The sequence below is a fragment of the Exophiala xenobiotica genome, assembly GCF_000835505.1.
Source record: "Exophiala xenobiotica strain CBS 118157 unplaced genomic scaffold supercont1.7, whole genome shotgun sequence".
Lineage (NCBI taxonomy): Eukaryota > Fungi > Ascomycota > Eurotiomycetes > Chaetothyriales > Herpotrichiellaceae > Exophiala > Exophiala xenobiotica.
In genome coordinates, this window is record NW_013562488.1 from 2,310,842 (window position 1) to 2,335,915 (window position 25,074).

The 25,074-nt window shown below is 52.6% G+C and overlaps 10 protein-coding genes across 12 annotated transcripts; 5 read left to right on the forward strand and 5 right to left on the reverse strand.

Moving 5' to 3' along the window:
• Positions 1–129: 129 nt before the first annotated feature.
• Positions 130–1,182, reverse strand: PV05_11542 (uncharacterized protein). The gene is made up of 3 exons (XM_013455037.1): positions 922–1,182; positions 590–871; positions 130–538 (listed from the first exon to the last, which is right to left on the reverse strand). The coding sequence occupies exons 1-3, from the start codon at positions 1,020–1,022 to the stop codon at positions 427–429; spliced, it is 495 nt and encodes a 164-aa protein (XP_013310491.1). The 5' UTR covers positions 1,023–1,182; the 3' UTR covers positions 130–426.
• Positions 1,183–1,585: 403 nt separating this feature from the next.
• PV05_11543 (uncharacterized protein) lies at positions 1,586–3,261 on the forward strand. The gene is made up of 4 exons (XM_013455038.1): positions 1,586–2,388; positions 2,439–2,529; positions 2,581–2,665; positions 2,724–3,261. The coding sequence occupies exons 1-4, from the start codon at positions 1,807–1,809 to the stop codon at positions 2,965–2,967; spliced, it is 1,002 nt and encodes a 333-aa protein (XP_013310492.1). The 5' UTR covers positions 1,586–1,806; the 3' UTR covers positions 2,968–3,261.
• A 1,057-nt stretch (positions 3,262–4,318) lies between these two features.
• Positions 4,319–7,704, forward strand: PV05_11544. 2 transcript variants are annotated; one of them, XM_013455040.1, is made up of 6 exons: positions 4,319–5,244; positions 5,307–5,452; positions 5,502–5,859; positions 5,916–6,298; positions 6,363–6,388; positions 6,469–7,704. In XM_013455040.1, exons 1-6 carry the CDS (start codon positions 4,962–4,964, stop codon positions 7,142–7,144), a joined length of 1,872 nt encoding a protein of 623 aa, XP_013310494.1. In that variant the 5' UTR covers positions 4,319–4,961; the 3' UTR covers positions 7,145–7,704. The 2 variants fall into 2 exon arrangements, with proteins under 2 accessions (XP_013310494.1, XP_013310493.1); XM_013455039.1 differs by having other exon boundaries at positions 4,319–5,452.
• Positions 7,505–9,303, reverse strand: PV05_11545 (cyclin-dependent kinase 1). Its single transcript, XM_013455041.1, has 4 exons — positions 9,000–9,303; positions 8,433–8,944; positions 8,219–8,382; positions 7,505–8,168 (listed from the first exon to the last, which is right to left on the reverse strand). The coding sequence occupies exons 1-4, from the start codon at positions 9,034–9,036 to the stop codon at positions 7,895–7,897; spliced, it is 987 nt and encodes a 328-aa protein (XP_013310495.1). The 5' UTR covers positions 9,037–9,303; the 3' UTR covers positions 7,505–7,894.
• Positions 9,304–9,475: 172 nt separating this feature from the next.
• PV05_11546 (tyrosine-tRNA ligase) lies at positions 9,476–11,331 on the forward strand. Its single transcript, XM_013455042.1, has one exon. The coding sequence runs from the start codon at positions 9,674–9,676 to the stop codon at positions 10,916–10,918; it is 1,245 nt and encodes a 414-aa protein (XP_013310496.1). The 5' UTR covers positions 9,476–9,673; the 3' UTR covers positions 10,919–11,331.
• A 1,878-nt stretch (positions 11,332–13,209) lies between these two features.
• Positions 13,210–15,674, forward strand: PV05_11547 (uncharacterized protein). The gene is made up of 4 exons (XM_013455043.1): positions 13,210–14,152; positions 14,206–14,388; positions 14,439–15,240; positions 15,294–15,674. Exons 1-4 carry the CDS (start codon positions 13,482–13,484, stop codon positions 15,450–15,452), a joined length of 1,815 nt encoding a protein of 604 aa, XP_013310497.1. The 5' UTR covers positions 13,210–13,481; the 3' UTR covers positions 15,453–15,674.
• Positions 15,675–15,827: 153 nt separating this feature from the next.
• Positions 15,828–19,969, forward strand: PV05_11548 (the record flags this gene model as incomplete). Of its 2 annotated transcripts, XM_013455044.1 has the most annotated exons (4): positions 16,438–16,887; positions 16,939–17,125; positions 17,192–19,651; positions 19,706–19,969. In XM_013455044.1, the coding sequence occupies 4 exons, from the start codon at positions 16,438–16,440 to the stop codon at positions 19,933–19,935; spliced, it is 3,327 nt and encodes a 1,108-aa protein (XP_013310498.1). In that variant the 3' UTR covers positions 19,936–19,969. The 2 variants fall into 2 exon arrangements, with proteins under 2 accessions (XP_013310499.1, XP_013310498.1); XM_013455045.1 differs by having other exon boundaries at positions 15,828–16,887; positions 17,192–19,969.
• Positions 19,970–20,496: 527 nt separating this feature from the next.
• Positions 20,497–20,926, reverse strand: PV05_11549 (uncharacterized protein; the record flags this gene model as incomplete). The annotated part of the gene is made up of 2 exons (XM_013455046.1): positions 20,497–20,811; positions 20,864–20,926. 2 exons carry the CDS (start codon positions 20,924–20,926, stop codon positions 20,497–20,499), a joined length of 378 nt encoding a protein of 125 aa, XP_013310500.1.
• A 339-nt stretch (positions 20,927–21,265) lies between these two features.
• On the reverse strand, positions 21,266–21,814 carry PV05_11550 (uncharacterized protein; the record flags this gene model as incomplete). The annotated part of the gene is made up of 1 exon (XM_013455047.1): positions 21,266–21,814. One exon carries the CDS (start codon positions 21,812–21,814, stop codon positions 21,266–21,268), a length of 549 nt encoding a protein of 182 aa, XP_013310501.1.
• Positions 21,815–24,057: 2,243 nt separating this feature from the next.
• Positions 24,058–24,999, reverse strand: PV05_11551 (uncharacterized protein; the record flags this gene model as incomplete). The annotated part of the gene is made up of 1 exon (XM_013455048.1): positions 24,058–24,999. One exon carries the CDS (start codon positions 24,997–24,999, stop codon positions 24,058–24,060), a length of 942 nt encoding a protein of 313 aa, XP_013310502.1.
• Positions 25,000–25,074: the final 75 nt, after the last annotated feature.

Genomic DNA, 25,074 nt, shown 5'->3' on the forward strand with positions numbered 1-25,074 from the left:
ATGGGAGTATTCTGTACAGGACCAAAACAAAGAGCTGGATTATCTCCATTGTTTTCGGCGCGACCAACGAAGTTACGAATCACTATCCAGCCTTGTCAAGAACATGAGCTGTATTGTGTCAAACGTGGTATCTCACTGAAAGACCAGCGACTGTAAGGAACCCCAAGAGCCTTCATCGCTGCAGCCTTCCGGTGGGCGAGCCTTATGACACTGCTTGCGCGCACTCACCTCGTTGCATTCGTGGAATGGCGGCTACCGCGGCTGTCTCCTCGTATTTCACATCTTCTCCCTCGGTGCATTCAGCTCGCAGAGTACTGGCCAGCAAATGTTGCATGAGGAAATCCTATGCACCTGAGAAAAGAAGCTGGTTCATAGTCTAGCCGTCGATGTCGTTCCCATCACCGGAATGCTCAACAAAGTAGCATTTCATGCATTCAACGCCTCCCCCACAATCATACGGTCAGCAACATATCCAGTTACTGCAGCAAAGATAGCCTTATGCATGAGGTCAATGATCTGTTCGTGGACGGGCCAAGTCCTATCTCGACGTCAGCTTCTGGAATCGTCTTCTTGACTGGATGTTGCACACCATGGCAGAGCACCAACGCCTGTCAGATTCTCCAACGTCTGATCAATGCACAATCTTACGCCCATGAACAAGAAACTGCCAAAGGGACCGACAATGCCAGAGTAGCTCATCAAGCCTCGTATGCCGGCTGCGAGAATCCCTTGTCCCCAGTGCATGGACCAGTTCCAGGTCGTTGGTGCAGAATGGAAGTCACCATTCAATAGTCGAGCTAGGGTCTTGCCAGGCACCTCGGAATTTGGTCGATGTGTAATGGCTTGCTCCGCCTTCTCGGCTAGTGTCATTCTGGTGACCTGTCAGTATTTCGGACTTCGTGTTACCCATTTGACTCTTACGCAGCGACCCCAACCACTCCGGCGCCGAAACCGATAGCGATGCATTCTAGCAATGAGAATCGAATCTTGGGTTTCGCTGGGTTGATGTAGTGTTCAGGCATATTGGATTGACTGAAGGTGTTGGGTTTCGGCGGTCAGTGTAGTGTCGGGCTTACTTTCGAATTTGTGATATTGAACTGAGCGTAAATGAATGTCCCAAGTCATGAGGATGCCCGGGATGGACATGACGTGAAGGTTACTGTAGCGGAAGTTGACTCCGGGTCAGAGACAGAGAGGCAGTGAGGAGGCTACTAGTAGTACTGGTCCTAGTCCTAGTCGTGAGGCCGTCACAGCCCAATAAAGGCATCAGAAATGACGTTGTTTTTCAGGTACCGGAATGTAGATCCGGGGCTAGTCTCCACGAATCCGGGGGCCGAACTAGCTGGAAATCTCTAGGATGGTCGATGCACCCCATGCAAGATGCGTGACAAGATGCAAGATTCCCATTGCTCGCTTGATCATGATTCGAAAAACTACGAGTACGAGACTGCTGTAGAGATCGACGAGCTGGGCCTTGCACAGAGTCATGTTGTAATGCAAGATCCTAGTTGGTCACATGCTCCGTAGCTGGATACAAGGTAGATCTGGTCACTCGTCATTCCTTCATTCAAGGCTGAAGAAGGGAAAGGACCCTCAGAGACCTACTAGGATTGACTCCCTGGAAGCTTCCGTCACCATGACGACCCCCCGCTGAAGGTGACGACTGCCGATACCTATCAGAGTCGATAGAAACTCATTCAACCCCGTTCATAAGTGCAGGTGGTCGTGACATTGACTTCCTTCTGAAACTTCTTGCTCATTCCTTCTGCGACCGACCATACCAATCACACCCACCCATCCATCAAAATGTCGCGCAACATCTGCATCACCGCCGTCGATGGCCACACTGGCACCGCCATCGCCGAATATATCCTCAACAATGATAACTTCAAGAAGAAGGTCGGCACCATCACCGGCCTCGCGCTCAAACCCAACTCCAACCATGCCAAAGAGCTTGCCAAACTTGGCGTCAAAGTCGTTCCGCACAAACCTGGCAGAATGAAGGAAATGGTCAGCACCATGCAGTCCACAGGCGCCGACACCGTCTGCCTCATTCCACCAGCACACGAAGACAAGTTCAACATCACTCAAGAGCTCATCGAAGCCACCAAGCGAGCCAACATCCCGAACGTGTGCTTTATCAGCTCCGCTGGTTGCGACCTTGCCGACCCCCAGAAACAACCTCTGCTTCGCGAGTTCATCGAGCTCGAGACCTTGGTCATGTCAGCGAAAGGCGACTCCAGTACCGAGACCGGCCACTCTCCTGTGGTGATTCGGCCTGGATTCTATGCTGAGAACCTGCTCCTGTATGCGCCACAGTTGATGGAAGAGAAGACCATTCCACTTCCAATTGGTCAAAACCACAAATTCGCGCCTATGGCAATTAGGGTATGATGAAGTCCCCGTCGTGGCCTAAGCAGAGATTGACGCTAGGACAGGATCTTGCGCAAGTCGCCGCCAATGTGCTCACAGGCAAGGGCAAGCATGGATTCAGCGACAAACACCGTGGCCAACTGATGGTCCTCACTGGTATGGCTGACTAGGCATCGTGTTATTGTTGTCCATGCTCATAATCAATAGGTCCCATGCTCTGCGCAGGACAAGAACTCGCAACCGCAGCAAGTCAGGCTTTGGGCGAAGAGTTCGAGTTCGAAGATATCTCCGAGTACGCCGAATCGTTGCCCCTTTGCATCAGAGAAGGCCCGCTAACACGGTGTACGTAGAAACGAAGCGAAGAAAGTCCTCAAAGCTCAATCGGACCTCGACCCCTCGGAACTGCGGTACCTCCTTGAGTACTACTCGCTCGTCCGCGAAGGAAAAACAAACTACATCTCCACCACTGCCTTCCACGACGTTACCGGCCAGCACCCTCTCGAGCTTCCAGAGTTCTTCAAGGAGGCCAAACAGACTCTCGCTTCGCATACTTCCAATGGGCATCCGAACAAGAAGAGAAAGACCGAAGGTTGAGGACATGAGTACAACGGCGCATTAGGACTGAGGAGTTGGATGAGTAACACCGACGTGCTCGGTTATCAAGGGCAGTCCTTCAAAGATGTGGATGCACAGGAGACTTACAGCCTCGAGGCGGACTAGTGAGGCCATCGGAGCTCGCCGATACCCACTTCACTCAGCCCGAGGTGTGAGAAGAGTAAACTCGCAGGAATGATTGGAATCGGCCGTTAAATTAGCTTGAAATACAGGTCGTCTGTTTCCTGCTGGCAGATAAGGTAACTTAAGCAGTATACGGATCAGACAATTGCCTCGTGTGATCAATAAATTGATCTACTACTTTGGATTTTGCCTTCACAATCGATATGGTCGAGCATCCTGTTCACTGTGTTCAAATGAGAATGCCCCCTTTCGCACTGACCCCCAGCCTCGTGGGCCTTGAGTTCAGCACCCGCCCCCGCAGGCACTTTAGCCATCGGAAATCCTATGAGCTCCCAGCCTGGATCCCTAGATTTCTTGCAAGTCTACACTATACCTGACTAAATGAGTAGGCTGTATCGACGTACTACCAGAATGAAATACTCTCTTGCCTAAGCATGCAAATGCAAAAAACAATGTATGCTGACGAAAGTTGGCTGCTTCAATCCCCATGGTTGACATTCGCCCATGTGTTACGAAGCTGGCAGCATGAAGCCCAATCACGAAAGAAGATCAGGAGTCATTGGTGATGACTACTACCTTACGTGCACTCATCAAAGCTTTGTTTTATAGCTCGATGATGAACATATAGATAACGGCCGCCGGTGTGGACGAATGTGTGCAAACCCATCGCAGGATACAGATAGCCACCGAAAAGCACTTCGAGGTCCGTCTCCGTCAGGGGGAGTGCTATCACTTCAAGTTCGCCTGATCGCACCAGAAACAATAATACTGGGTAGCCAGCAGCATATCACCAGATTCCTGCATCAATTTTCCATGCCGTGATAGTGCCCTCCAAGCGCTGACTCCACTCGCCGTACCACATGTGCACAGGATCTGGAGGTTACACGAGGAACTCCATCGGGCTGATAAGCGGTGTTAGGATTGCTTGATTGGCCATGATCGAGATGACGATACGGAGTACAAAAGGTCGGATATGGAGGTAGAGAGGAGAGAGATCTATAAATCCCCGGTTAACAGCGGCAGCGACTCTCCCAGCGTCCCCTGCACCTGGGTGCTGAGGGTTCTCGTAGGTGGATGGCGCCCTTATCATTAGGTGTTTCCTGGCGCCCGCTCGTTCCGTCTTGGCGGTGTCGATCCTTGTGTCGTCCGAAACCACTCACAATCACTCACCATCCAATCCATTCCTTTCACTTCGTTTCTCAATGTAACATAACACACGATAGGGACACATCTGTCGTGATCTGTCTCTGAGCACTGCCCTTTTCCGTCGATACGGTACCCTACATCGCTCATGAGAGGATGCACAAGACAATCCTCTGACCATGAAGGAGGAGGAGAGAACCTTGGCAGTGAGCGATCGCACGGTAGGTGCTGGTGTGATGGTGTGCTTCCTTCTACTACGCGCCCAACATCCTAAGAAGAGCCCTGGATAACTCCCCATGTCCCCTTTTCTCATTGACTGCTTCTCAGTTAAGCTCTAGAGGCTTCTCGGCAGAAGGCTTGCCAGTGTGAGAGTTGTGCTACCTTCCCCAATTTCACGCACTTATGGGCGTAACCGAGCTCCCAGCGACTAGGTGAGCGGAGCTTGGAAATACCAAGACTTCTCGAATCTTTATACCATGTCCGCCAAGCGCTTGGGGTACATCACTGTTGCAACGTCGATACTCACTATGATAAGAGACGCACGACACCTTCCCTTTTCAGTGTCTTGGTCCGACGATGCGCGTGAGTATGGCCCTACAGGTGGCGAGTCGATACAAGGGTATAAGAATGTGTTGGTACGAGTACAACTGGAGAGCCTATTCAACCCCAGTCCCATCATCTGGCAATAGGCAAGATTCCTCGCCAACATGAGCAATATCGCCAATCTCGAAGCACCTGTCATTGCGCAGGCAGCGGTGGCCGAGGCTCCACTCGCGGGCACTGCAACTGAGAAGCGCCTCGGTCGAGGTTCTATTAATGCCAACTCGGTGCGAGCATCACATTTGACCCAGGATTCCGATGACGACGAAGTCACGGATGAAGACCTCAGAACTCTTCGTCGAGTGTCAGGCAAGATCCCGTGGACCGCCTTCACGGTTGCCTTTGTGGAGCTGTGCGAGCGATTCTCCTACTATGGCACCACTGTTGTCTGTATGTTGCAAGAGCGGGGTCCAATCACAACATCCATCAGAATATTACTGACGTTGTAACAGTCGTCAACTTCATCCAACAGCCGCTCCCCGAAGGCTCATCCACAGGCGCCGGGTATTCAGGCCAGTCGGGCGCACTCGGCATGGGTCAGCGAGCCTCGACTGGTCTCAAGATGTTTAACGAGTTCTGGGCTTATGTGATGCCTCTGGTATGTCAGATTAAGCAACGTGCATGTACACAGCGCTAACGACTACAAGCTTGGTGGCTATCTAGCTGATGCGCACTTCGGTCGCTACAAAACAATCCATATGGCCATTGTCTGTGCGATTGTCGGACACGTTATCCTGACTGCTTCCGCCGCTCCTAGCGTCATTAAGCACAACGGCTCAGCTCTCGCTGCTTTCATCATCGGCCTAATCATCATGGGAGTGGGAACCGGCGGCTTCAAGTCAAACATCTCACCGCTTCTTGCCGAACAGCAAGTCGAGACTAAGAAGAGAATCAAGGTGCTGCCATCGGGAGAACGTGTCATCGTCGACCCCTCGGTAACCACCTCCCGGATCTTTCTGTACTTTTACATGTGCATTAACATCGGCTCGCTTGTTGGACAAATCGGTATGTGAGGTCCCTTTCGCGCTTCTTTTTCGGTAATACTAACACATCATTCCAAGGCATGGTCTACTGCGAGAAGTACGTCGGCTTTTGGCTGGCCTTCATGCTACCCACTGTTCTGTTCGTATTCGCCCCGATCGTCCTCGTCGTTTGTAAGAAACATTATGTCCTCCTCCCACCTACCGGGTCCGTGTTCGCCAAGTTCTTCCAGCTTTGGAGCTACGCATGCAAAGGCAAATGGAGCATCAACCCAGTCCGGACGTACAAGAACCTGTCGGCGCCCGATTTCTGGGACCGCGTCAAACCGTCCAACGTTCCTGCTAGTGAACGTCCCAGGTGGATGACCTTCGATGATGCCTGGGTGGCCGAAGTCCGTCGTGGTCTCAAAGCCTGCACTGTATTTTTATATTTGCCACTCTATTGGCTCGCATATGGCCAAATGGTAAGCCTCTCAAAATACCCTCGTTTCGCTTTTGTGGGATGCCAATGCTAACATTAACCAATAGACAGGAAACTTGACATCTCAAGCTGCGTAAGCAAAACCCCCATGAGCAACTCTCTCTATCCCATGCAACTGTCCCTGCCAGAAAACTAACAGCGTGAACGTAACAGGGTAATGGAACTTAACGGGGTCCCCAACGACATCATCCAGAATCTCAACCCGATCAGCATCGTCATCTTCATCCCCTTGATGGATTTCTTCATCTACCCGGCACTACGCAAGGCCAAGATCAACTTCACCCCGATCAAGCGGATCGCCCTGGGTTTTGGGCTGGCCTCGCTTGCCATGGTCGCCGCCTGCGTCACACAGGTATACATCTACCGGCTCTCGCCTTGCGGCACGCACGCGTCGGACCCCGACTGTCCCGGCCCGGCCCCGATCAACGTCTGGGTCCAGACGGTGCCGTACGTGCTGATCGGATTCTCCGAGATCATGGCCAGCATCACGAGCCTGGAATACGCCTTCACAAAGGCCCCGACCAACATGCGCAGCTTCGTCATGGCACTGAATCTGCTCATGAACGCCTTCAGCAGCGCCCTCGCGCAGGCCTTGGTCAGTCTCTCGGCCGACCCGCTGCTCGTCTGGAATTACGGCGTCGTCGCCGTCCTGGCCGCGGTGGGTGGCGTGTGTTTCTGGTTGAACTTTAAAAAGTTGGACAGCGAGGAGGATAGGCTGAACATGCTCGAAATCAGTGAATACAAGGGCAAGAGGGGCAGTGTCAGTGCCAGTGTCCGTGGCAGCGTGAGTGTGGAAAGGCCCGAGGAGAAAGGAGAGGCCCAGCCGTGATAATCTTGGGAGTATACTCTGTACATGTGTATGTAATCCGAGGTCGCGGTGAGCTGTGAACTGGAAGCAGCGAGTGATTCAGGAGGATGGATGCTACTACGCGATGATGGGTAGCTGAGCTGAATTGAACCTGAAGCCGAAGCCGAAGCCGGGCGAACTGAGCCTTTTGCGTGGATCTACAGAACCTGGTCAATTACCTCAATGCGGTGGGCGTGATGATGTCTTGCTATTGTCGTTCTGTTGATAATGGGAGATGATGGAGATGAAGATGACATGCGTTCAACCCTGGCCACACATGGGCAGAAGCAGACCATTTTAATCAACACAGGGCTCTGATGGACAAGGTCTTCGAAACTCTGCCGTAGCCATGGATCGCCCCTGGAAAGCGACCATATCACGTCGTTGAGAGCTTTCAACGCAGATTTGTGTCTTTTCTGCTTGCTTTCTTTTTTATGAATGAGATCTTACACAGGAGAAGCTCGGTGCAGTGCACGCAGCCTCGACAGACGGAGACCTCTTGTCGAAAGCCCCCGTGCGTCCAAATGGATAATGTCCCCTCGCATAAGAAAAAGGAAAATTCCTGTACTCAATAACAGCCGTTTCACCCATGTCAATCGTTGCCTCTTCTCTAGCCAAATCCCAAGCAAGCCGCATGCATAAATCATCCCGGTCCAATGCAAGCCTTAAACGCCAGGTGTGACACAAGCCTTCAACCCACGAACATCATTTCTCATTGCCCGTCTTTCCGATTCAATGAAACCCATTTATCCGAGGGGCACCATTGGTACGCTGAGAATACGCGGCTGATCCAGCTGCGAAGTATGGGTGGTTGCAGGCTGCTTTCGCAGAGATACGGTGAGCAGGATCGTATTCAAGCATGGCTTCTAGGAGCTCGAGACCGGCAGGTTCGAGGCTGGGAACCATCTTGCTGCTTGGTTCTCGTCGCCACTTAGGGAACGAGGTCTTGAAGTCGGGAAAGGATGTCACGCCTGGCCAGGTGTTTTCGTCGGGTGTACCGAGCAGTCTAGCTGGAGTTAGCACAACCCGGGTGTGAGAAAGATACGGATAACATACTTGAAGATCTTGAAGATCTCGTCAATCTCGGAGTCACCAGGAAACAAAGGTTTTCGTGTACACATCTCGGCGAAGATGGCACCGACAGACCACATATCGACGCCGGTAGAGTATTGTCGGCCACCAAGGAGGATTTCTGGAGCGCGGTACCACAGTGTGACGACCTAAGACCGGTGTCAGCAGGCGGGAAGAGAACGCCTGATTTCATACGTACCTCGTGGGTGTAAGTTCTTAATGGCACACCGAAAGCGCGAGCAAGACCAAAATCCGCCAACTTAAGATTGCCTTCTCGATCAATCAACAAGTTCTGAGGCTTCAGATCCCGGTGCAAGATACGATGGCTGTGGCAATAGCGAACACCCTCAACCAGTTGTGCCATGAACTTTTTCACCATATCCTTGCCCAAACCGAGTCTCTGCATGTCCATGGTCGACCCTTCGGGAAGTGCCTTGCCTCGACCACCCTCTGACACTGGCAGAGCCTCCATGTATTTCTTGAGGTCAAGGTCGAGGAATTCCATGACAAGGTAGAGTTTGTGACCATCAGCATGAACGATGTTTAAGAGTCGCACAATGTTAGGATCGTTCATTTCCTTCAGCAGAGAGATTTCGCGGATGGCTGTACTAGGAACACCCTCGTCGTCTGCCTCCAAGCGGATCTTCTTGAGAGCGACAATGCGGCCGGCATTGGACAGATCGCGGGCTTTGTAGACGACACCGTATGTCCCTGAACGCATGCAAAATGAGCGATTGTCTGGCGGCGCGACACAGCTAGATCTCACCTTCACCAATCTTTTCTATCTTCTGGTAGTTTTCCATTTTGTCTCCAGGTTATTCTTGGTTCATCAATTTGTCAAGTGCGGTCCTTCTCGTGGGCAGCGCTCGAAAAAAAGAAAGGGGTCGGTCGATTGGTGGTCTGGACGGACTTCCCGGAGGTTTAAGATGAGGCGAGAGGGTTGCGAGAGATGCAAGTACTAAGAACCTGTGAGTTAGTATGGCTGAATCATGCTCTTGACAAGCAACTGGTCAGCTGAAAGGAGTCTGCGGTTGTAAAGGCAGTGCGGTGGTTGTACAGTTAGTAAGATGGTTGTTTACCTTTTCTGTTTAGAGAGGCGTTTTGAACGCGATTCTTTGATTGGAGGGGCGGATTGTACCTGAAGCCAAGCGATTCACCGATTTCACCGCCTATGGTGGACTCGGAGTGCCTAGTGAGCCTCAGCCAGGCCAAATTTTTGGAGAGCCTGCATTGACTCATATTCAATAATTCGACAATTCGACAATTCGACAAAGTGAAACCCCCTTCGGACCAGACCCTCGCCAAGGGACTTGCATCTTAAAACCTCGCGACGAGGATCTGAGCTGCTGCTCAACTGGAATCACTTTACTCGAGTACACTGCCTGCGCCTTCTATCGCACGTTTGACGGACGACCCTTCCAAATTTTGATCTCGCCCACCATGGCGGGCCGAGAATTGTCGCCAGAAGAGAAGCTCGCTCTGATAACAGACCAACTACAAGAGGTGCTACACAAGGATATCCTGGAAGATGTGGTAATCAAACAGAAGCGACCGCTGGTCCTCTACTGGGGATCTGCCACGACAGGCAGGCCTCACTGCGGTTACTTTGTCCCGATGATGAAGATTGCACACTTTCTGCGAGCAGGATGTCACGTCAAGATTCTTCTGGCTGATATTCACGGCTTCCTTGACAACCTCAAGGCGCCGATTGAGCTGGTAAAATATCGTGCCGAGTATTACAAGTTCGTCATCCAAGCTCTTCTCAGAGCTGTGGGAGTCAGCTTGGAAAAGTTGGAGTTTGTTCTAGGTTCATCCTACCAATTGAGTGCCGACTACACCATGGACATTTTCCGGTTGAGTAGTGTGGTTACCGAGCATGACGCGAAAAAGGCCGGTGCAGAAGTGGTCAAGCAAGTCGACAATGCCCCTCTGTCTGGCTTGATCTACCCGCTCATGCAGGCCCTCGACGAAGAACATCTGAAAGTGGATGCCCAATTCGGAGGAGTGGACCAGCGTAAGATCTTTGCTCTTGCTCAGGAGACGCTGCCCAAAATTGGCTACAAAGAAAGAGCTCATCTCATGAACCCTATGGTTCCTGGTCTCGCCGGCGGCAAGATGTCTGCTTCGGACCCTGATTCCAAGATCGACGTCCTTGACAGCGCTGAGAACGTCAAGAAGAAGCTGCGCAAAGCTTACGCCGCAGCCCGTGAAGTCGAGGGCAACGGCATCATCTCTTTTGTCGAATATGTTCTGCTGCCTTTCAGCGCCTTGCAGGACCCAGAGCACAAGGGCCGCTTTGTATGCGAAAGAAGAGAGGGAGAGGGAGAGCCTCTTGTCTACCACGACATCGATACGTTGAAGGACGATTACAAGGCTGATAGGCTGACGCCACAGTTGCTCAAGGCAGGCGCATCTGCGGCTTTGGTCGACTTGTTGGCACCCATCCAAGCAGAGTACCAGGCGTCTCCAGAGTGGCAGGACATAGAGAAGAAGGCCTATCCTCCCGCAGAACCTGCTAAGAAGAAGAAGCAACCAAAGGACAAGGGTTCAAGGTACCCTGGTGCAGGAAATGTCAAGGCCAATCCAGATGGTACGGTGGAAGGCAAGGGAAAGGAACAGGTCGAGGTTGGCAAGACGGCAGAAGATGCGATGTCGAAGCTGGACGTCAATGGCCAACCCGTGTGATCACTTGAATTTTGATGAGGAATGAAACTCTCCATCTCCCCTGAAGTCGACTTTCATCAGGGTATTGCTGCTGTCTGACAGTTCCCTGGCGACACCTACTGTGGAACAAGATTTCCACAGAAAGCTGCATGGAACGACGCTAGAACCATGCACTCTGCACAGACTCTAACGACTGCTACGTGAAGGAGAGCTGTGGCATGCCCTGAAGGAGCCATGTACGATTGAAGCGAGCAATAGATCAAATGCTAGATTGAGCGAAGGAAGAACGGATCAAGGTGAGGCTGGCTTGCCGACATGGCCCTTAGGCCGCCACCAAGATCCAGCAATGCTACCAGAACACCGCAATGCGAAACAGTGCGAGACAAGATCAGTGCTTACTCTTTTCCTTGTGGTAGATCACCTGCGAGCCTGGTGTCAATGGAGACCCGCCAGATAACTCGGCCTTACTCTCGGCGGTACTCTCGGCCGCATTAATGTTGGTGCTTCTTTCCAGTCACTCCTCACGTGCTCCTGAGGCACCATTGCCTGAGGTGCTCCTCATCTTCGCCCGTCCGTCACTACCTGGTAATGGCTGTATCGATCTCCTCTATTCTTGTCCTCGGTATAGTGCACAGTCCCATCACGCCCAGGTACCATTCCTTTCCTGCATTCCTCGCATCATGCATGGTTGTTCGTATGCTAAAGGGCGAGACTTGGTGACTTGAGTCCATTCCCGGCAAGCTGCAGGCTTGCAGCGGATGATCAGATGGATAATGTCTCCGAATAGACGCTATCAGGATGAAACCTCTATCTCCTTCCTCGGTGTAAGGAGGGTGGTCCGAAAGACGTCCCGCGAAGTAATCAGCTTGTACCTTCCGTACCAAGTCAACAAGATCTGAATTCGCTCATCAATCAGTGGCCCTGGTGCTCGACGTGTCATTTACATCACCACTCTGGTTCTTCAACGATGGATTCAGTAACATGACCAGACATAACCTGGTGTTGCCCACTTTCCTCTTTGCCTCCGTGTCATGCGACCAGCTAACCTCCTGTTGTGCGCCACAGACGCAACAAACACGATCAGCCAAGCTTGGCTTCTGTGAATGTCTTCACCACACCATCTTTCTTCAAGCAGATCGCCGGTGAGGATCCGAAGAATTGTGTGAAGCGAGGTCGCCGGATGCTAATAGGCGGGTATTCTGCGTATACCAGTTACTGGTAGGAGATGACGTTGGCCCTGGTGCAGCATAGAGTGATCTCGATGCATTCACGCGAAAAACCGGTCTTCCAACGAGTCTGCCCAAGGCTGAGCATGGCGGCCACCAGAGCTGAACATGCTATCAAATGGAGCCAAGGTCTAAGCTCGACCATCGCTACGAGCCTTATTTCACCGTGGCCTCTCCCCATTATGAAAGCGAGATGCACATAGACAATATCGCAATCTGGACAGTTTCTCCGTGCTAGACCCCTCTATGAGCAGTGTCGCAAGCACTGATACTACTCGTAGCATTCTGGAGGCAAATATTCTGCACCCAGCAAGGGCGATCGAATTCAACGTTGACTTTCAGAACGAAGGCCTGAAACCCCCTAGTGGATCGACTGATGACGCTTGATCGTATTCAAGGGGGCCATCATGACCCAATTGCAATTTCAACGGCCGCCAGCGACCTGCTCGAGTCTGTACACAATTCAGCGCTCGGTCAAATTCAAGTGGAGCAGATCTGGGCTCGAAGCATGCCAGACCCACGCCAGAGAAGCCGGGGGATGCTACAAGTGCGGGGTGGGAGACATGGGAGAGTTGGGAGACGGGGATCAGCAGACGAAGTTCCAGCGTGTGGAAACATCTGCTCGCCAAAACTCGCCTTTTGCACTCCATCTCCAGCTTCGTGGCGCCCCGGAAGAGGAAAAGCTTCTGCAGGACAAGCGAGGCTCTCATCGGCTGCCTCCACCAATGTCCCCCGACCACAGTCCCATCATGGTCCGCTGGCATTCGCCGAGAGTCTTTCCATCCAACCGCAATGCTCGTCTCCTCAAGCTTCGGCTGCTTTTGCTTCCTTTCGTATGGCCCTTGCCCAAGCTTCTTGCACTTTTTTCTTACCCAAAGTTTGGCAACAGATGGAGCTGTGCGACGTTGTTACAGTCCGAATAGCCGACCTCACCTTGGCGGGTCGTCCAAACACGATTGAATCTGACCGATTCTGGCTGCCTCATGACTTCAGCTCTGTTGAAAAGATACCCTAGGACGGCCTTGCCCAGGTTATTGGAGCTATACCCTGGCCACCCTAGGAGACGCTACACAGCTTTGGGCAGTCTGGATAGGCCCGAATAACCTATACGGTTTGACAGCTACCCTTTCTTGTGTCCAGCCCGCTGCGTCATATCAGTGGGAGCAGGGCTGGAGTGGTAGCTCGACTCCGCAGGAGCGATTGTATATATTCACCTTCGTATCCCCAGAGTCAAACCCTTCTGATCGTGAACTCATTCTCGAGTCTTTTGCAGAGTGCCGTCTCGACATTCTGAGATCCTTTGGTAGTGTGTCTGCTCCTCAACTTGCTTCGAGAGGCACTGCATCAACATACACACCATGAGCTACGCCCACGACGAAGAAGGCGGCCCCGGCCGTACCGGTCGCCATATGAGCGTCTCCCATTATGCGGACAATATGGGAGCGCCCACCTATGACACTACCCGACGAAGGTCGTCCATTGTCCCAGCAGACGTTGCTGGAGTCACACAAGCAGAGGCCGTCTTCAACCAAAAGGATGACACCCTTCGCAAGATGTCCGTGGCCGTTCCCAACCTGGCTGAGCTCACGGCAGACGCAAGGAATGCTGCCAATCTCGAGCACAAGATGGGTTTCCGTGAAGGATGCCGCCTGTATCCTAAGGCCATATTGTTCTCCTTTTGCCTTTCCCTGGCCGTCATCATGGAAGGCTACGATACCTACCTACTTGGCAACTTCTTTGGCAATCCTGCTTTCAACAGAAAGTACGGCAGCTATGCCGGCCTTAAGGACGGATTACCAACATATCAGCTGTCGGCCACCTGGCAGTCTGCTCTCTCGAATGGCACCGCCGCCGCTCAAATTATCGGTCTCTTCATCAACGGCATAGTCTCCGAGAGAATCGGTTATCGCTGGACAATGATTGGGGCGTTGCTGTTCATCACAGGCTGCATCTTCATTACCTTCTTTGCCGTCAACATTCACATGTTGCTGGCCGGTTACGTGCTCTCTGGTCTTCCATGGGGTGTTTTGTGAGTTAGCAGTCCTCCGTTACTCCTCCCTGCATGTACTGACACGAGACTAGTCAAACCCTTACAACTACATATGCTGCCGAGGTCACTCCGGTGCCGCTTCGACCATATCTGACGACCTATGTCAACCTCTGTTGGGTCATCGGTCAGCTACTTGCTGCAGGCATCTTGAAAGGCTTCGTCAGCAACGACAGCCAATGGGCATATCGGGTTCCTTACGCGATTCAATGGATCTGGTAAGAGGCATCATGACTCAATGTGTCGGACCAGCCACTGACTGCAACAGGCCACTTCCTATTGCACTCACTGCATTCCTTGCGCCTGAGTCGCCTTGGTGGCTGGTGCGCCATGGCAAGCTGGACGAGGCTCGCAGAGCGTTGCTGAGGCTTACATCCAAGAAGAACACCGAATTTAACGTCGAAGACACTCTGGCGATGATGATTCACACCAATGAGCTGGAAATCCAGCAAACTTCGGGCACAACTTACCTCCACTGCTTCAAGGGAGTCGATCTTCGCCGAACCGAGGTGACTTGCATCACTTGGCTCATTCAGCAGACATCTGGCTCTCCCATGATCGGCTGGGGTACCTATTTCATGGAACAAGCTGGTCTCGCTCCAACTGACGCCTACTCCCTCGGTGTCGGCCAGAGCGCCATGGGCTTTTGCGGCACCGTTCTGTCCTGGTTCTTGATGCCACACTTCGGTCGACGCACGTTGTACATCTGGGGTCAGGTTGGCATGTTTATCGTGTTGATCATCATTGGTGGCCTGGGTGTTCCAGTCTTGTCCACCTCGATCGGTTGGGCGTCTGGCGCTTTGATCCTGATCTTGACCTTCGTCTACGATTTCACCGTCGGTCCGGTCTGCTACTCCCTCGTGGCCGAACTCCCATCCACCCGCCTTCGAATCAAGACCGTCGTCTTATCTCGGAACGTGTACAACATTATGGGTATTGTGGTTGGTACCCTTCAACCTCGCATGATGAATCCCACCGCATGGGGTTGGCGTGGAAAGACCTGCTTCTTCTGGGCTGGCCTCAACTTGCTTGGTTTGATTTGGACATATTTCCGCCTCCCGGAACCAAAGGTATGTCATGGAATATCTGAACGGCAAATTGCGCTTGGCTAACATTTCGGCAGGGTCTCACCTACGCTGAACTGGACGTGTTGTTCGAAAACAAGGTCTCTGCTCGCAAATTCAGGCAAGTCAAGGTCGATCCTTACCGTTCGGATAATTTGGTCATCGTTCCGGACGAGGATGTCTCCAGCCACGAAGGCCTCGAGAAGAAAGGTTTCTAGGTTGACCGTGCTTTCCAACAAACCATGGCTGTTGCTCTGCGAATTCGCTGCTGGACCCTGGGTATGATTATGCCATATTTGGTTCATCCAATTTTCACGAATATCCCGCAAATCTTGCTATCAAGTCGACTTGTCGTCCTTTGGCCGAGTTTGGGTCAATTTTATATCTATATATGGAGATGAAAGATATATATTGAGTGCTTTATGGTTCTCTAGTTGGCTTGCAACACCCACCCGTCTCGCCGTGTCACCAGCTGCGGCCTTTGTGGGGAACATCGAATTGCGAAGACGGTTCGCCTAAAAGCGCCACATAGTGGGCAGATGCAGCAGAAGCCCGAGACTCTCAATCTCCTCGGTCTTTCTACATCTGACGAACGAAAATAAGGATCGAGTTTCGCAAAGCGGAATTTGACTTACCTTTCCTTGCCCTTGCTCTCCTTATCTAAGACTCATTCAGCCATGTGCAGCCAGGCAGGATTCGTTCTGTAACTCAGACGACTCTTGGAACTTCTCTCAGGGGGATCAAAAGTCCCAGCCCAGCCCTGCAAGTCGTACTCAGCCGCAAATCATCTCACGCCAGACAACACACCACTTTTTGATTCGTTGTCTTACCAGCCAGGATCCTAGTGTCATTGGACGCAAAGGTAGCTGGTCTGGCTTCATTCGTCCAGACAGGCTACACCGGCTAGAACCTGTGGCTCAACTGTAGCCTACTACTACGCAACATGCATACCCCGGCCTTTCGTGGTTTGAACTCGCTTCATCAGCCTGGTTCACTTCCCATCTCAACTTGCTTTCGTTTTGTGTCTTCACCGACCTGCTCGTTGTGCCGGTGAAGAATCTTCGAGTAGCTGGTAGTGTCTCATTCGATCACAGATGAGAGCGAGGAGGCTGCAGTATTCGATTCCTCTTCACGCACAACTTCAAGATCCGCATCAGGCTGTGAGCGCTGAGTTGTAGACCGACTGTTCTGCACCAGTATCTCATGGACGACCGCAGGGACATCGGCGGCGGTCGCTATTACGGCCCTCCTCCACCCGACATGTCCATGCAGCCGCCAGCGAAGCCTCGTCGCAAGACACGACGGCAGACACCCCAGGAGACCGTCCGCCAGTTCTGGGACAAGCTCAACACAAAGTACCCTGGCAAAGTGTTCACCGTTTTACCGGACAACCCATACGCTCGCAAAAAGGCTGCCAAAACTCCGCACGGCACTGTCTCCGGTCAACGAGCGGCCAAGTCGTACGAGGAAGCCCGGGCGGAATGTGAGCGAGATGTCAACCGAATTACCAAGGAATGCAGACGATTGAACCAAAAGTACCGGGACACTCATTTCGACATTGAATGGGACCTGAAGTCTGGTCAGAGAAACTGCCTCGATGGCTTATACGCTCCAGGCGATTCGATGAAGCCAAAGGGCGTGAAGAGAGTCACGGCATGTGTCACTGCTAAACGTTCGCTGTGGATGCTCGCTGACTTTGTTTAGGATATCTTCGAGAAGCCGCAATTCTACATCAACGGCCCTACGGCGGGCGATGTACGCCAGGGTCGAGACGGAGATTGCTATCTCATGGCTGCCCTCTGCGGTCTGGGGAATATGGAAGGACTGATCGACAAAGTCTGTGTCAAACATGACCTGCAAGTTGGCGTTTATGGCTTTGTCTTCTTTCGAGGTACGACTTGCTTCTTTCCGTTCCCTCAACGTCGTCTGGGACATTTTGTGGCTAACGCGCACTTAGACGGCGAATGGCAACACACCATCATCGACGATAAACTCTACCTGCGCGCGCCCGACTACGACGAAGCGCACGAGGAACGCGACGTGTGGGACGATATTAACCGTGTCGACAGCGCCGAAGAGTATCGGAAAACTCACCAGGCCGGCTCGCGGGCCCTGTATTTCGCGCAATGCAGCGACGAGAACGAGACGTGGCTCCCCCTGCTTGAGAAAGCATACGCCAAGGCCCATGGCGACTTCGAGAGCATAGACGGCGGATTCACCGGCGAGGCCATCGAAGATCTGACAGGAGGCGTGACGACCGAGATCTATAGCACCGACATCCTGGACCGGGATGCCTTCTGGCGGGATGAGCTCATGCAAGTCGGGAAGCAATTCCTCTTTGGCTGCGCGACGGGGTTTTACTCAAACTGGCTGGACACGAGCGTGGTATCTCGTGAGCGCGAGGGCATCTCCGAGGGCCATGCATATAGTATCATGGACGCGAGGGAAGTCAATGGCCAGCGGCTCCTCAAATTGCGCAATCCGTGGGGGAAGAAGGAATGGACGGGCAAATGGAGCGACGGCAGCTCCGAGTGGAACGCCGAGTGGATGGCTTTGCTGGATCACAAATTCGGAAATGACGGCGTGTTCTGGATCAGTTATGACGATCTGCTGAAGAAGTACCAGCACTTCGACCGGACGCGGATCTTTGGCTCGGAATGGCACGTTACGCAGTGCTGGACCAGTCTCAGTGTGAGCTGGAGCGCCGAGTACCACAGCACGAAGTTTAGTCTGGTCCTGGAAGAGAAAGCGCCCGTGGTCATTGTGCTGGCGCAGCTGGACGATACGTATTTCAGCGGATTGGAGGGCGGGTACGGGTTCGACCTGCATTTTCGGCTCGAATCGGACGAGAAGGAAGATGAAAACGATTACATTGTGAGGTCGAATGGGAATTACGCCATGGCCAGGTCGGTGAGCACGGATATCGAGCTCGAGAAGGGCACGTATTCGGTGCTAATGAGGATTACGGCTACGAGACATGCGGACAAGGACCATTTGGAGGATGTGCTGCCGGTGTATGCGGCCACCAGACGGGAGAAGCTTATACAAATGGGCTTGTCGTATGACCTGGCGCATGCGAAGGGTGTGCATGTGGAGACTGAGGCAGAGAAGCAAGACAGGAGAAAGCGGCAGAAAGCGCAGAGGGCGAAAGATAGGGAGAAGTTGAAGGCAAAACTGAAGGCGCAGGCGGAGAAGGATTGGAAAAGGGCGAAGGAGAGACACAAGAGAGACAAAGAAATCCAAGCGAGGAATAAGCGCAGAAAGGAGAGGAAGCAGAAAGCCAACGCAAACGTGCAGGAGGCGAACGGTTCGCAGCAACTACCTACCAGACAAAACACGGTGGACTGCCAGAATGCTGATCAACTCGTCTTGTTTGACGGCCGGAAGTCTGAGAGTCCGAAGATCCATGAGCCTGATGCCAGGCTCGAGCAGAGCCAACAGCCAAAGGTTGTGAAGATCAAGTCTGACGTTGGTGAAGACATTGGCGTTGAGAAAATGGCCGATAAGACGGACGAGATACTCGAGCCCGTCACCGGTCTTGCGTCGGTTCGGACAAACAAGCCGATCGAAAAGCCATCCGCCGAAGACGTTGTCCAGCCGTTGGAAGATGTGATCAAACGTGCCGATGAGGAGGATAAAGCAAACCAGCCAGACAGTGTGTCAATCGAGGGCAGCACCACACAGCCCAACAAGACCGACAACAGTAACGCGGACGCTCGGGCAGAGGCTTGTCTGGCAGACAAGCCTTCGACTTCAGAAACACAAGCAGAAGGCGTTGACGGCGCCACTGAGCCGAAAACGTTTCCCATTGGATCTCTAACGACGCAGCAAGCAAATGGAGGCACTGATTTCAACGCCCTTAGACAGAACCTCAACGAAAGCCTGGGCGATGCGAAAGGTCAAAGCCACCGATACCCGCAACGGAGCGACACTCTCGACACGACAGCCGCGATGATCGGTATCGGCACCGGCGCCAGCGAAGACAGCGCTGTCAACGAGGATACTTTTATTATCATCCGTCAAACCAACGGCGATGACGACCCTGTGCCGGATGGCGACGACAACGACATCTCTGACAGCGACTCCTTCCCGCCGTTCGACTGGAACACCGACATCGACATGTCCCCGGGGTCGTCGTCCTCGGAAGACTCATCATCATGCTCGCATCGACGGGGCAGGTACCGGACAGCAGCAGCAGCTCGCCACCGACGCCGCACATCCAGACCTGGACCAATACCGGTGTCACCACCTCCAGGCCTTATTATCGACGGCAACAAGACCGACGACGGAGGCGACGGGCCTGAGGAGCAGTGGAATGCCGTGTGCGTGGTCGGGTTGAGGGTTTATTCGACGCTTCAGGGTGAGGGTGTCAAATTGAAGGTCGTCAAGCCGCGGGAGGACGAGAGTGAGGCAGAGGGTGAGTGTGTTCGTGAACGTGAGGATCAGGAGGACGCTGATGACGAAGATGAAGCCGGCGAGGGCGAAGGCCAAGGCCAAGGCAAAGGCAACGAGGTGGCGAAATTGGACCCTGATGATATTTCAAAAGGTGCGGTCGCGGCTGAGCCGGAGAGCACGGGTGCGGACGTCGACGGCAAGATGAAAGGGAAAGTTGACATCAAGAAGGGCGATGAGATGAAGCTAGGCACACGGTTGGGACGTGTGGACAGGAGGAGGACCGGTTGGGTAAGAGGTGAGATATAAACGGTCATGGTCGGAACAGAAAATAATATCATCTATCTACTTTGCTGCATCTCAACGCACTGTCTGACCAGGGACCACTGCCTCTCCATCGTTTGAAACGCGTTTCTGACAAAGGCATTCCTTTCTTGCCCCATGTTTGATACTTCGCTTTTCTCCAACGCAGGCTCGAGGCTAGTAGCCAACCTTGTCGAAGTGTAGACACGGCGGAGATGGTGAGTGTCAGCCTCCGGTCTCCCAGGTCCTGGTCAGTATAGCCCAGGTCATAAATGTGCCTGCTGCTCGGCGTTGTCGAGAGAAGAGACCCCCATCGCGCCGCCCCTGCAGTCCTGATATGAGGAGGCGGTCTTGAGGTTGAAGTGCACCACGTACAGTAACGCCTTCGACTTTCTCCGGAACCGCCAATGCGTCGAGCAGTTATGTACTTCTCATAGAGTTTTTGCAAACGCCGCAAGAGTTCCCCCAAAAGCCTGGTTATCCTCGATGTTGGCGTGAAACTGCTCGTTGCGCTCCGCGTAGTGCTCAATCATCCATAAGGCCCTATCCTCGTGGATGCCCATAGTTTCACAGGACACTCGTACTGCCTGCCGCATGCGTTGGCTCTCCAGACACGGCTTCGAGCCATTCTGGGATTGAGGCTTTGATGGTAATGATCAAATTGAACCCATTGTACACACTGTCTCCGGAACAGATCTCGTGGACCATTGCACTTAGTACTTCCACGGTCTTGCCCAAGCCTTGTTCATCACCAAGGATTCCTCCCTTACACCGACTGGTTCGTAAGTATTTGAGTTTGGCGACGCCGGTTTTCTGCCAGGGACGTAGCGGCGTTTGGCAGTATGTTGGTTGTTCGGTTGTGTTGATCTGGGCCAATGATCTCTGTCAAAGCTATATTAGTGGACTGAAAGAATGGTATATAGGAGAATCATACGATGGCCTCGCTCCACTCTCGGCCCAGGTACTCCCCCATCGCGACTGGTTTGCCATTGACCATGTTGTAACCCTCCGCGAACTGGTCATCGTCTTGGAATGATGGCCGCTGGCGGGAATTGGTCGCTGCCCATATTGGTCAGACGGAAAGGTGTGCTCAACCAGAACGTGGTAATCGAGCTTCTTCTGCGAAGCCACCTCCTTGCAGCAGCCAACGTATTCTTTTTTCTTGGAATACGGAGTACGTCCGACGTCTCTTCTTGTTGGCGGGCCAAACTGAGCTTGCTGAGGCCATTGAGGGAGCTGAGACAATGGACCTTGCTGAGGCTAGGGAAAGTTGAGCCGGGAGAGTGTTGCCGTTTTGGTCTTCGAGTTGTTGCTGGGAGGTTTTTGGATCTCGGTGCTAGGACAACATTGTCCAATCCTCCCGTTCTTTGGCTTCGACTCCTACCGAGGTGCAGATGCCGGTAAACTTGAGTAAGACAGTGTCCAGAATGAGTCTGCACATTCTCCCATTGCTATCAACAAAAGGATGGACACTCACGAAGTAATGCCAGTATGGGGAAGCAATTGTCACAGGGTCGATCTTTCTTGTTTGAATTGTATGCTCCATGTCCTCGTTAAACAGTTTTACCAAGCTGGCCATGTGTGTACGAATCGATCCGGATCGCATGAACTTGGCGCCATATTTCGGTTTGACCATTGTGACCATTGTGACCATTCTGTCCACAAAGACCTCAGCACTGACCATGGCAGCTATTTTGAGAACTTCCAGTGCAGCAAAATCGGGTCGATATCTGATAGGGATGTCTAATGACCGTGAAGATAGCCGACAAATGTCCACCACAGTCATATGCAGTATTCGGATCATAACTCGTCCTCGAAAACGAGAACACAGCAAGTCCGAGAAGACGGAATCCTCGTCGCTCGAACGGGATACCAGGTCGCACATTAAAAAATAGCACACGACTACTATGGGCAGTCAATGTCATGCTCCTCCTTCATCCAACGCACGTATCGTGCCACGGTCCACTGCGAAAAAGTCGAGTTTAGTTCCTTTTCCACTCTTTTCACGTTCGAGGAAATCGAACTTCTCTTTTCACCCACTGTATGCTCCCAAAACTTGCGCATGAAGCGCTCACGACCGAAAACCAAATTGCCCTTCGAAATGATCTTCGAGCATCTCGAAGACTTTGGCCAGCCGAGGGTCTTTGGGGAATGCGCCTTGGACATTCGAAACGCGAAGTCTGGCTTGCTCTCTTCTCCAGATGGCGAAACCCGAAGCGCACATTATCCTCGGGAGGATCACGAAAGTAGTCGTCCTCAAGAAGTCGTTCAGTCTTGGGTTTCTCGACCTGGTTTGGACGGCGACATCGCACGGCCTTCTCGGCCATTTCGAGTAGGACCATTCGTTCACGGTCAATGAAGGATCAACTCGTGGCCAGAAGCCACGTTCCTGTGGAATTAGCTGTAAACTTCTGGTTGTGGAACGGTTTCAACTCACATTGTCGCCAGACTCACTTCTCCCTGCCGACGATGCGTCTGCTATGGCTGGTGTGAGATACTAGTAGGCTGTGACTCCAAGCCCCGGTCATGGGATCAGGAAACGGAATAAGGCAACAATTGAGACGAGTATGGCAATTGGAATGCAGAGAAGATATGGGCGTCCCGCCCCGGTGTACTGTGGACTGTCGTTGACCACGCTAGTACACGGGGGGTATGAAGTGGACAGAAGGCAAACTTGTTGGATGCGACAAGAAAGCTGGCGGTATGGGAGAGAAGGAGTATAAGTAGGATGGCGGCCTCGTGAGAGAGCGGCTTTTGTCTGACTCTTGAGAACAGATTTGCGGTAACGCCTGGGTCATTTGTTGATATGATTGAGGCATCAACGCTTGAGAACAGCTTTGGGCTTGTTCCAGATTCCGTCCTGCTGCGGCAATGACTGAGATGGCAACGTTTTTGCTCGATTGGTGTGTATATATATCATATCAGACTCCTGCTGCATCTTGGATGGGATCACAACTGGTCAATGGATGGAAGAAAGGGGTGGTAGGATGAGCAGAAGGGGAAGAAATTGGGTGAGAGGGGGGTTGATATACTTTGCGAACGCTGGAGATGACCCTCGATTTCTTGAATACAGTTGTTCAGAGTCTCAACTAGGAATGCACATACCTTCACGTATGTGTCGGCTCAGCCAAGTCGTTGGGCACGACGCACAGAAATCTCGCCGAGCCAGCACAAGTTTCTAGGCTCCAGGTAATTTCTTAAACAACATTCACCCAGATATGCACCAATGCAAGCACCTTCATTGTCTTGATCCGGTTACCGCGCGATGCAATTTACCCTCGCCGTGGATGACACCAGCAAGGAGTACCTACCGAGACATCATTGCTGGACAGCTTCGTCACGATTGATAGACATCGCTTACACTGCGCCCCTCTGGAAGGCTGGAACTAGTGTGTTGTCATAAGAAAATGGGAGGATTGAAGTTTTCATGGAACATTGTCGCACATTCATGGCGTCATCAGGCCGACAATCGCAGGTCTGGTTGTGTCAATCATAGACTGAAGGGAGATAATGAGTGAGCTTTAATATTAAATCAATTGACGAGCTATCTCTGCCTGATGCAAGGAATGGCTACATACCTCTCTGCAGCAAATGTGCAACGTGTCGAGTGTCCTCGCCTCACCACACGGTCGTAGTCAATATCCACATCGTTGAAAGGCTGCCACCAGCAGATCAGTCACATCAGTGCTCCTGTGAGGATGTGAGACCGGAGGACGCCCAACATATCCTCCAAGGTATGATATGTCGGTACCAAGGTGTAGTGCAGGACAAGAGAGCGAAAACAAGTGGGTTCATTTGCTGAACAGATCTTGCTCGATGGGATGATGGCCTTGGTCGACCGAGCGGAAAATGCCTCTCCGCACTGTAGCATCATTCCTTCGGACCGGTGACATCGACAATGCCGTGCTTCTCCTCTCCCAATGCTTGTATCAGGTATTCGTAGTAGTCGGCTAACGAAGTGGACGACGCCTGGTGCAGACTCGGAAGCAGTTGACCTGAGGGAAGCCCCTCGGCGCGGAGTTCATGTAGCCGTAATCGTACGAATTTCCGCTGCAACTGCGAATGAGTCGGGCTGTCCTGGAGTACCAGAGTGTATCACGCACATAGATGCATGCCCGGCTTTTGACATCAACCCAAAACCTTCAAGCCTCCTTTCGTCTTGGGCTGCTTCTTGCTCACTCCACCATGCTGCACCTTGCCATGTCCGCCCGCCCCCTTGCCCTTGTGTTGCTTCTGCGTCGTAGGCCGCACGTCCGTAACGGCTTTCTTCACCACGATTGGATGACTTCCGACGTATTTGCCGTTCATGTCTCTTGCAGCACGAAAGTAATCATCTCCATCGGCAAAGCTGACGAAGCCGAAGCCCTTGGATTTTGTGGTTCTCTTGTCACGAATCACTCGCGCCTTCTGCACGGAGGGATATTGAGAGAAGGCTTTGAGCAGCGATTCGTCTGTAACCTCACCAGCAAGATTGCCGACGAAAATGCGGAAATGCGCAGGATCCCACTCTAGCAGAGTTGAGTCAGTCCACGTCGTCCCTCCTCCTGCACGCTGGACAGTTTTCGGTGTCTCTTCTTTTTTGGCAGTGGTGTCGGTTTTGGTTGGTAGGTTCTGTGCACCTGCTGGTTTTGGTACAGACGTGAATGTTCCACCGCTATCTTTGTTCAAGTAGGCACTTTGCCATTGCTGAACTTGAGCCTCGTACTCCGGGTCATAGCCGGGCGGGAAAGCACCTGGGGCTGAAGAGCTGTCGGAGGGAGGGACGAAAGGGTTGCGGATTTGAGGAGAGGCAGGGTACGAAGGGTCATATTGTGCTTGTTGCTGATATTGAGGGGCTGGCGCATATGATGTGATGGGAGCGGCCGAGTACTGAGCTGGGCTGCTTGAGCGATAGGTGTTCGCCGCAGCTACCGATCGTGGTGCAAAGGCCGTGAAGGCAGGTTTACTCGTCGTGCTTGTGGCCGGTTTGAAGACTGGCGCAGGACTGACCGCGGACGGTGGGGGCCGCGCAGGAAGTGACGAGGGCGGTGAAGGGTTGTAACCTGAACCTGGAGGCGGAGGATATGACATGATGAATGAATGTTTGGTCTGGTAGAAATTACTTGTTTCAATCACGTACCAGATGCCTCGAAGAGGCTGATAGCA